At 56.2% G+C, this 10,380-nt stretch overlaps 1 protein-coding gene across 3 annotated transcripts; it reads left to right on the top strand.

Moving 5' to 3' along the window:
- Positions 1 to 3,797: 3,797 nt before the first annotated feature.
- NR2E3 (nuclear receptor subfamily 2 group E member 3) lies at positions 3,798 to 10,288 on the top strand. 3 transcript variants are annotated; one of them, XM_060621000.3, is made up of 8 exons: positions 3,798 to 4,140; positions 4,693 to 4,819; positions 4,988 to 5,091; positions 5,183 to 5,431; positions 5,550 to 5,725; positions 6,612 to 6,858; positions 7,120 to 7,225; positions 9,560 to 10,288. In XM_060621000.3, the coding sequence occupies exons 1-8, from the start codon at positions 4,047 to 4,049 to the stop codon at positions 9,690 to 9,692; spliced, it is 1,236 nt and encodes a 411-aa protein (XP_060476983.2). In that variant the 5' UTR covers positions 3,798 to 4,046; the 3' UTR covers positions 9,693 to 10,288. The 3 variants fall into 3 exon arrangements, with proteins under 3 accessions (XP_060476983.2, XP_060476982.2, XP_060476980.2); XM_060620999.3 differs by having other exon boundaries at positions 3,950 to 4,140; positions 5,529 to 5,725; XM_060620997.3 differs by having other exon boundaries at positions 3,950 to 4,140; positions 5,508 to 5,725.
- The last annotated feature ends 92 nt before the right edge of the window (positions 10,289 to 10,380 follow it).

The following is a 10,380-nucleotide window of genomic DNA, read 5'->3' as shown; positions in this document are numbered from 1 at the left end:
TGTTGAGAAACGTTCCTGCTGGTGTCTGCCTCTCCCAAGTCCTGAATCTTCCGCTCACTGCTCTAGAAAAAGAAACTATTGACGAATTTAGGTCCTAACAACGAGAAAGGAGTCTCATGATCTTTGGCCAGAAATTCCCCCGAAACACATGAAATCAAACTGTGCATGCTGTTTTGTAGCTGGCTTTCAAGTTGAAACACTGGGCATGTTTCCGTGTAAATGAATACAGAAATGTGACCATCTGCAAAGGCTGCTCAGCATTCCGCTGTCGGGATGGAGCAGACTGTATTCGGCCAGTTGTCTCCAGAGGGGTGTTTTACGACAGTTGCCGCAGGGAACAGCCCCACAATTAAATCTTTGTGAAATTTTCCAAGGGATAGTTTCCTGGAAGTGGAACTGGCGTCCTGAGTTCCTGAGCCTGTGAACACATCACTAGCTATCCCTTCTCTGAGGTCATGAAGACGCATGGGTGGGGGAATAAAGAGAATTTTTGAAAACTCCCGGGAAACATGGTCCCAGGACCAAATGCCATGAGCGCAGCTTGCCCCAAACCAGAAGCCCGTGGCTCCTGGAACCGTGGTGTTCAGCCCAGCCAACCAGACCTCATCCCAAAAGCCACTCGTCCTCCTGACTACATCTGGGTCATCTCTCAGTGACACAGGGTATGGCAGGCCCTAGACAGGCTGGGGCAGGGGGTTTTACCTGGAAAAAGTCAGTTCCGCAGCCTTTACCATTCACCCCCTCCCCACCTGCCCCAGACCTCCAGGGAGTCAGAAGGAAGTTGCTGACCTGTTCCCTGGGGGAATAATTGTATTAGTGATAAGGTGGCCTCTGGCAGCTTCGTCAGCAGATTCAAGGCTTTGGGCCGGGTAATCCTTTGGCGTCCGCCCCAGCAGCTGGTGGTCACAAATCGGGAGAGAGCCCCTGCCCCCAGCCCCGCTGGGCTGTCATCCTCCCCCCACCCTTCCCCCAGCACAGTCCTGGCTCCGGCTGGGGCCGACCCGCTAAAGAACCCGAAGAAAGGAGGGCCAGGGTGACGGAGGAGCCAGCCCGAAACCAAAATAACGTGAGGTGTCAACACAGTGTTAAGAACAGGCACGTCAAACATTGCTAGTATCTTTTATTCTGATGGATTTATTTTTTCCATTCTAAGTAATACATACCCGCTACGGAATACGAGGAAAGCAAAGACAAGTTAAAAATGAGCCAGTGTCCTTTAAGCACCTTGTCATTCACATGCCCGGCTGACCTGAGGCTCCAAACCCCATCCCTGGAATCTTCCATCGACCGACTGAGGAGAGAAAGATAACCTGCGGTTGGTCATTATTGCTCATCAGTGTTGGTGAGGACAAGATCCGGCCCTGGAGTTTCTCTCTCCCGCCCAGGGTGGTCCGCTCTCCCTCTCCTGGGAAGAGCGCTCATCGTGAGCGCCAGCTAAAGCCAAAGAGACGCCCGGTCTCCTTGGAGAGCACCATGGTGGAAAGCATGGTGGGGACCTGACATCGGTTTGAGAGCCCTGTCTCCTTCCCCAGGCTCCTCTGCCATTCTGCAGCTGTGTGGCCTGAAGCAGTTTGCTTAACCTCTCTGAGACTCAGTTTCCTCACCTCTGGGTTGAAGGTTGCTGTGAGTGTTGGATAGGATATTGCAAGCATTTGTGCAAGCACTCTTCTTGCTCGCTGTCTCCTTCTCACTAGCAACGGTGCAAAAACATCACAGGACACTTGGCCTGGTGGATGGTTGGCTCCACCCTCGAATCCTCCCCTTCCCTGGCCCCCACGCCCCACGCTGTCCTGATTTTCCCAGGGGCTCTTCCTTGGCCCCGACCTCCAGGGTCAAAGGTCCTCAGCTCAGCCTAGGGTGCTTTCCTCCCTGCGCATGCCTGATCAGGGCAGGCCCTCAATCCAGGGCCTTCAGTGACCGTCTCTGTGGACGAGCCGGGTATGAGCCCGTTGGGGCGTGTGGAGTCAGTCTCCACACCTGAACTCTGAGTGGGTCTGTGGGTGGAAGCTCCGGCCCAGATCCAGGCAGGTGTGACGGGGTCGTGGAAGCTGCACAGGCATGTGAGATCATCACCCAAGGACAGGGTGAAAAGGTCGGCTGGGGCGTGCTTTGGGGTGCCCTGAGTGATGACCATTCAGGGTGCGGAGGGCGATGGTAAAGACATGCTCCGGAGTGAGAGAGACAAGCTTTCCAAAGGAGAGACCGGTCAATCAAGTTCAAGGGAGATGCCCGTGGCTTTGGAGGTTAGGTGGAGCTGCGGACTGTGCAGTAGAGGGCCCTGAGGGCTGCCTGCCAGGAAGGGGTGCAGGTGAGCACAGAGGCAGAGGAGGTCAGGTGTGGGGCCTCGGCCTGGTGGCCTCGATCTTCTGAGGCCTGGGAAAGCGGATTACCCTGCAAAGCCCCTGGAGCTGACTTCCCAAATCCCCAGTAGTGCTTCTCTGTCACAGTGAGGGTTAACCCCACATACATAAGGGCCCCGCACCCCCCCCGCCCCCATCCCCTTCACTCCATGATCCTTCCAGAAACTTCTCACTGTCCCCCTTCCCCTTGGGCTCTAAGCCCCAGAGGCGAGCAGGTCTGCTGAGGATGGGTGGTCCCCTCCAGACCAATGCAGGGCTCTCTGCTCTATCCCAGGAAGGAGGCAAGAATGGACGTGGGGACAGGGGACAGGAAAGGCTATTTCCTGGGGATTGCTCTGTGATCTCCTCAGAGAAATCATCATAATAACAGCCCCCATCATTTATTATGCTCTTATTGAGTACCAGGCACTGAAACACATTGGGAATTCTCTTGGTTTCCCCACTACACTGCAAGACAGGTAGTTTTGTCACCTGTTTTCACAGACGAGGAATCTGAAGCTCAGAAAGCCTAGATCACTCGCTCAGGGACGTATGGCTGGCCTGTGCGGGAGCAGGGGTTACATATGGCTCTGTCTGGGCTCTCTCCACGCTCCTTCTGAACCCCAGGCTTGGTTCACAGAGGCGCAGACCCCTCCTTCCATCTCCTCACCTCAGAACCACACTGGGCTCGAGCTGGGAAGCCTGAATCTGGGGACAGCAGGGAGGCCAGCCCGCCTAGGACCGTGAGGCCAAGTCGGAAAGGAGGAGAGGCCACCCGAGACGCCATTGCCAGGCTCAGGAGCTGTGTCCTCACACCCCCCATCCTGCAGGCCCTGCTCCCCGGGAGGGTGAGGAAAATGTTTACGGCTCCTCTTCTGCTCCTCACAGACCTGAAGGAGACTCTCCACCTTGGGCCTCAGGCCTCCCTGCCTCTAGGCCAGCCTCAGACCCTACATTAGAGCCATTCCCATGCGTGACGGGAGCCACCTCTGTGCTGGACGTGTGGAGAGCCCCCTTCTAGGGGACCCGAGACCCTTATCGAGGGCTTGGGTGGGAACCATGAGGGTGGAAAGCTGGAGCCACAGTGAGCACCACACACATGGAGGCACACAGACACACAGACGCACACACACCTCCCAGACACACACTTGCTCCCAGACACATGCCAAACAGCTCCAAAAGGTTGAAAGTCCTAGGGGACCTGGAGTCCACACCTCCCTTCAAGATTTGGCATTGAACGGTGAGCAGGTTGAGGGCACAGAGGGGAAGGGACCAGGGGACCCTGGGCAGCCTGGGGGCTGGTGTGGGGGCAGCAAGATCGACCGGCTCAGCGGGCACCTTGGTGACGCTGCAGGTGTGGCTGGTTGATCCCCTGCGGAGACAGTAAAGATTAAGAGGATCATAAGCCACGTCCAGTGCTGCCCTGGGAGAAATCTCCTAGATCCAGAGCCGCTGCTGTGAGGGGAAGTTGGGGCAGCTCCTGAGTTCAGACCGACAGACAGAACAGAGAAGAAAGACTCGGGAGGGAGACAAAGACAGAGGGAGACCACCAGGGCCAGGGAGACAGAGAAGTCGAAATAGAAGAGGGACGGGGGCACCAAGAGAGGGACAGAGGTGGAAAGAGGGGGAGCACGGCTGCACCCCCTCAGGAGGCCTCCCTCAGGCAGGAAGCGGGGGCCCTGCTAGCACCAGGCCCACTGCCTGCGGATGAGCGCCAACATGGCTGCAGCTGTGCCAGCCACTGCAGCTGCTTCCCGGAAGGAGTCTCCAGGCACATGGGGCCTGGGAGAGGAGCCAGCAGGTATGGCTTTCCTGGAGGCAGCATCTGGGCCTTTGGGGGAGTGGAGTGTTGAGGACCTGAGATTTGCAGAGACCATGAAAAAGAGCCCCAAGGTCCGTGGGCAAGAGTGAGGGGACAGGCCAGCAAACCCAGAATCCTAGAAACGGGGGGGGGGGGGGGTTGGGGGGGGGGGGCGGTCAGCAGAGTCAGGATGGGACAGCTGAACTGATAGGAAAAGAGAGAGAAGCAGCCTTGGGGTGTGGCAGCCGAGCTCCCAGGGATGTGGTCAGGAACGTTTCTGTGGGATGCCAGAGCCTGAAGTCACCTGCAGAGAAGGGATGGGAGCCAGGGCAGTGGAGGCAGAGAGCGTGCTCTTGGAGCCAACTTGCCCCCCCGAGGAGGAGGTGGTGGGAGAGCAGAAGCTGGCTGGGGGGGTGGGGGGGTGTAGGTAAAGGAGGAGAGAGTGCCAGTGTGTTTAAATGTGGGTGGGGACCGGAACGGGAAGGAGGGGGGGAGGGCTCACAGAGAAGGTGGGAGGGAGGGGTGTGACCCAGCCCTGCCCCTGCCCCTCAGGCGTGGGCCCCTCGCTCCAGTGTCGCGTGTGTGGTGACAGCAGCAGCGGGAAGCACTATGGCATCTATGCCTGCAACGGCTGCAGTGGCTTCTTCAAGAGGAGCGTGAGGCGGAGGCTCATCTACCGGTGAGGGGGGCGGGGCAGGACCCCCACCGGGGTGAGCCCTGGGAGGGGGGACCCCGGGGAGGGGTGGAGGACGTCCAAGGAAGAAGGGACTGGGGCAAACGTGTCCCAAAGCCACAGTCCAGGGCCTGGGTGGGGCACTGACACCCTGGGGCTCGCCTCCTCCTGCAGGTGCCAGGTGGGGGCAGGAATGTGCCCGGTGGACAAGGCCCACCGGAACCAGTGCCAGGCCTGCCGGCTGAAGAAGTGCTTGCAGGAGGGCATGAACCAGGACGGTGAGTCGGGGAGCCGGCCCGGAGAGCTATATGACAGCAGAGACGGGGGCACAGGACTGATGGGGGGTCCTGACCCTTCCTGCCTCCCCAGCTGTGCAGAATGAACGCCAGCCGCGAAGCACAGCCCAGGTCCGGCTGGCCAGCATGGAGTTAGATCCGGAGCGCCGGCTGGAGCCCCTGGGGCCCCCCCTGGCCCCGGCAGGGCCCAGTCCACGGGGCCCCACGCCTGTTTCTGCAGCCAGAGCCCTGGGGCCCGGGGCCCTCACACCTCCAGGTCACCACCACTTCATGGCCAGCCTTATAACGGCCGAAACGTGTGCTAAGCTGGAGCCAGAGGACGGTAAGTGGGGGGACGCTGGGTGCTGGCTGCTGGGTGCTGCCGCAGCAGGCTTTAGCCTCACCCCTGTGGCCCTGAGCGCCCCCTGCCCCTGCCACAGAGCAGCCTCCTCCTCCAACAGCCGATGAGAATATTGATGTCACCAGCAATGATCCCGAGTTTCCCTCATCCCCATACTCCTCCTCATCCCCGTGTGGCCTGGACAGCATCCATGAGACATCGGCTCGCCTTCTCTTTATGGCTGTCAAGTGGGCCAAGAACCTGCCCGTGTTCTCCAACCTGCCCTTCCGGGATCAGGTACACGTGTCAGGGGATGCACTTGGGTCAGCCGGGTTGGGGGCACATACACCGTCGTGCAGGCGATGGTTGGGGGCGGGGGGCCTGAAACCTGGGGATGGTGGTGACGGTGTGGGGGCACATGTCTCTGAGTCCGTGTTGGTCAGGGATACGCGTCTCAGGGACGTGACCGTTGGGGGCGTTCACATCTCTGGGCAGAGATGGTGGTGGGACGTGCAACTAGGAGGTGACGCAGAGACCAGGGATTTGAAGGCAATGCCTATGGCCCCCTGGGTCCTCTCTCCCCCTAGACACACCCTCAGGTCCTACAGTCCCTCTGTGTGACAGGGCAGTCTGCCCTCCCATCAGCGGCGCGAGCGGGTGACTCTGGGCTCCCCGGGAGCACGAGTGCCTCTGACCTCAGAGCTCCAGTTTCTGCCTAACCTCTTCACCTGTAGGACTTCCCTCTGAGCGTCTCAAGGGCAAGCGGAGGCGTCACGATAAACCCAGGAAGAGAGACACTCTGAGGGTCTGAGTCCTTGGCCAGCGGTTTGCAAGGAGCGGCTCAGAAGTCAGGCAGAGCCTGCTGAACGCACTCAACTTGGGATGCTCGTGGGGTGTGCCCCCGAGGCGGCCCAACTTCCCTCGGCTCTCGGAACTTCCCAAATGTTCCAGCTGAGCCTCTGGGTGGAGGCTATAGTGTCTTGGAGCCTACGCAGCTGGGCCAGATCATACCAAATCCTAGAACTCTGGGCCCCTGGCCAGTGTCGGGCAGAGGTCAGGAGGAGGTCTGGGCATCCGGGACCAGCCCTTCCTTTCCTAGGGCCCCAGAGAAGGTGGCGGAGGTTGCAGTCTGAGCCGGACAGGTCGTTTCTCAGTCATCACACTCGCTCCTTCTTGAGCACAGGTGATCCTGCTGGAAGAGGCATGGAGTGAACTCTTCCTCCTCGGAGCCATACAGTGGTCCCTGCCTCTGGACAGCTGCCCGCTGCTGGCCGCACCTGAGGCCTCCGCTGCCGGCAGCTCCCAGGGCCGCTTGGCACTGGCCAGCGCGGAGAGCCGCGTGCTGCAAGAAACCATCTCGCGCTTCCGAGCGCTGGCGGTGGACCCCACGGAGTTCGCCTGCATGAAGGCCCTGGTCCTCTTCAAACCAGGTAGCCCAGTCTTTGCCCAGGCCTTAAAGAAAGGCGGTTGGGGTCAAAGAACGACAATGCCAGTGATTTCCTTCTGCCTCTCGCTCTGCTTCCACGGCCCCACATAGCCCCAGGTGGGCGGAGGCTTCTTCCCTGGGGGGCAGGAGGAGAGAGGCACGGGCCCGGCTCATCCCTCCTAAGGGCCCTGGTTGACTGTGGGGGCGGAGGGACCGGAGGGCAGGCTGAGAGAGGAGCTCACTGCCGATGTTTGTTTCTCTCCAGAAACTCGAGGCCTGAAGGATCCTGAGCACGTGGAGGCCTTGCAGGACCAGTCCCAGGTGATGTTGAGCCAGCACAGCAAGGCGCACCACCCCAGCCAGCCTGTGAGGTGACCTGAGCACGTGCCTCCCTGCCCACCTGTCCCTTCTCCTCTTCACCCTCCCCCCACCGCTTTGACATCATCTCTGGGCTGCACTGATCAGATGGCCCAAAGGTCTGAGTTCATCCGGCCCGAATCCAACATCCACTGTGTGCCAGGCCCCAGGAGTAGGGACCAAAATGAGCATAAGACAAAGTTGCTGCCTTCCAAGGATGCCCACCCCCCCGCCCAGTGAGAACACTGAAGACGAGAAGCACCCTAGTCAGATATTGAAGTTCAGATACCTGTATCTCTATGTATGTATCTATGTAGGTATCTAGGACAGGAGCCCAGTTCAGAAGGTGTACCAGGTTGCTGCCAAGTGAGGAGGTGGGAGATTAGGCCAGAACAGTGCTCTGGGGCCAGCCTGTGCAGGACTTGAATGCCAGCCAAAGGCCATATGTGATTTGGCGGGCAGACGGAGCCACCGTATGTGTTTGAGCAGAAGGGTGTTGTGCACAGAGCCGGAGTGAGTACAGAGAATATGATCGGGGAGGGCGGTGCACGCTGACCTCATCCAGGGGAGTCCCTGGTGTCCTGCTCTCCAGAAGTGGCCATAGGGAGTGGAAGGGAGAGGACAGTGGCAGGAGCCTCTAGGAATCAGAATGGGTCGGACTTGGAGCCAGAGAAGAGGTGCTATCGGGCAGAAGAGGGAGTCAAGAAATAAAAGGGGAAGTCGGGCAGAGATAGCTTTTAGGGAACATGACCAGGTCTGTTGGAGCTGCAGGGTAACATCTTGTCAGGATGCACTGGGCTAAGCCACGTGCACGGATGATGGCCCGGCCCTGGCTGGGTTTGGGGGCAGGAGCTCCAGGCTGAGAGTGTGGCTGGGGGAGCGTGGGGGCAGGGGCCAGGTTCATCCAACACCAGTAGATGCAGTGGAGCCTCGGCATAGATTGGGCCACTTGACCTCCAGGCATCTACTGGCTATTTTAGACCTTATTATCTGCATTCTTTTGGGGTGCCCAGCAGCTGTCTCTGAAGAAGTTAGGTGAACATGAACATCTTCAAATCACCTCTGATCTGAGAAATGATGTCAGGAGGTAATTTCCCTTTAAAGGAGTCAAAGTATACAAGGAATATATATGGTGTTGTCCAGAAAGATTTCTGCTGCCTGTGAGCATGGGGAGAAACAGCTGTTCCTAAGGTGCGACAGAGTGTCCTAAGCACAGTCATCCCAGACACTCAACACATCCAGTAGCCCTCCCAGACTTTCTACTGGGATCAGCTCCCAGAGATGTCCGGGCATATTGGGTTGGTGTCAGATTTCCAATTCTGATTAAGATTTCCTACGTCACCTCTTAGCAGTTCAATATCAACTACAGACAGAAGTGAAAGAGAGGTTTTCGGTTCTCTAAGTCCGTGTATTTCAGTTTTTAGAAACTGCAATAGGCAGGAAGAAATACAGTTCCCATCACAACCCAGTCCCCACACAGACACTGAAACAAAGTCCCACCGAAAAGTACCTGCACTTACTTTGCAGACAGTAATTTACTCCGTTTCTCTTCCGTTTCTCTCTCTTTTTTTTTTTAAGGCTTGTGGTGACCCACTGAATTTAATTTCAGATCCACTAGGGGATGAATTCCTGCAGTTTGAAAAACAGTTTCTCGACTTGACTTTCTAGTTACTTCTTCCTGAAACTCCCCAACTCAGATGAACAAGAAGGGAAGGAGCAAGGGAGAGGGGCAGGACTGCGGGGTGCCACCCACTTGGCGTCCGCAAGAGAAAGGAAGCCCTCGGGTTGGGTGGGCAGAACAAGTCCCACGGATACCTGGCCCATGAGGGAAGGCCTCCCACAGACCTCCATGGTGGGAGTTGAGGGTGGAGCTGCCCCACTTTGGAGCGGCCTCCTTGATGTTGGGCACTGAACCCTGCTGATCCCTCCTGTCTGTCTTGTGGAGCTTCGCCATCCACCTTCCTTCTTTGCACTGGGGACCCTCGCCCTGGCAAATGGTTCTTACTGAAAACTGCAGTTGTTTTGCTTCTGGAGGAGTATCTCACCACAAAAATGATGCTTCAACTTCAGAACACTTTCACTAATGGCTACTCTATCGTCCTAACGGGCTTACACAGGGGAATTTATATTCTTACTCAAATATCTATAGTATTGACCACAGCTATCATAATAATCATATATGTGATTAATGTAAATATTAATGTAAAAGTATTAATGTAAATAACTCCTCACTTTCCAATCTTTACACACAATAAACAATATTCACGCACCTTTTCTTATGCCACCGCCCCCATGACTCGTGCTCAGAAGCTGCCAATAAAACTGATGTTGTTCTCTCTCCCGTTCAGGTTTGGGAAATTGCTCCTGCTCCTCCCATCCTTGAGGTTTATCACTTCTGAACGGGTTGAGCTCCTCTTTTTCCGCAAGACCATAGGGAATACTCCAATGGAGAAGCTCCTCTGTGATATGTTCAAAAACTGAGAGACGTGGAACTACCATGGGCACTGCTACTTTGGAAAACAATCTACCAAAGCCAAACATTTGCCCTGTGACTCGGCAATTCCACCTGTAGGTACACACGTACCAGGCAGAAATGTCCACTAAAAGAGATTATAAGAATATTCATAGCAGCTTTATTCCTAATAGCCCCAAACTGTATTTTGGCAATAGGATGGATTAATAAATCGTGATCTATTCATTTAATGGAAAACAGCAATAAAGAAGAGTGAACTACCAACACATGTGACAACATGGATGAATTTCACAGACACAAAAGTGGAACCGAAGAACCCTTCCAGGCACAGGTTCTGCTTATACAAAGTTCAAGAACGGGCAAGACTAACGGATGGTGACAGAAGCTGGAATAGTACTTACCTCAGGGGGAGGGAGGTGGGTGGCTGGGAAAGGACCCAGGGGAGCCTTTTGGTATGCTAGAAATGGTTTTTATTTTGACCCAGGTGGTGGTTTCACAAATCTACTAATTCATAAAAATTAATTGAGCCATGCACTTAAGATTTGTGTACTTTACTGTATTATGTTAAATCTCAATAAAAAAGTGAACAACAACAAAAAGAAAACACATGTGGAAAAGGCTCTCCCTTTGAGGACATGGAAGGAATGAGCACAGACTCGTGTTCCATCTGGTTTCCATGCCAAGTCAGAGTCCAGG

This window comes from Panthera onca, chromosome B3 (assembly GCF_046562875.1).
Source record: "Panthera onca isolate mPanOnc1 chromosome B3, mPanOnc1 haplotype 2, whole genome shotgun sequence".
Lineage (NCBI taxonomy): Eukaryota > Metazoa > Chordata > Mammalia > Carnivora > Felidae > Panthera > Panthera onca.
This window is presented reverse-complemented; position numbering and strand designations above follow the sequence as displayed.

Bases quoted from the DNA above. Each gene is read 5' to 3' on its own strand.
- NR2E3 (XM_060620997.3), top strand. From the start codon at position 4,047: ATGAGCGCCAACATGGCTGCAGCTGTGCCAGCCACTGCAGCTGCTTCC. The intron at 4,141-4,692 runs GTATGGCTTTCC...CCTGCCCCTCAG, and splicing joins CCTGGGAGAGGAGCCAGCAG to GCGTGGGCCCCTCGCTCCAG. The intron at 5,432-5,507 runs GTAAGTGGGGGG...TGTGGCCCTGAG, and splicing joins TAAGCTGGAGCCAGAGGACG to CGCCCCCTGCCCCTGCCACA.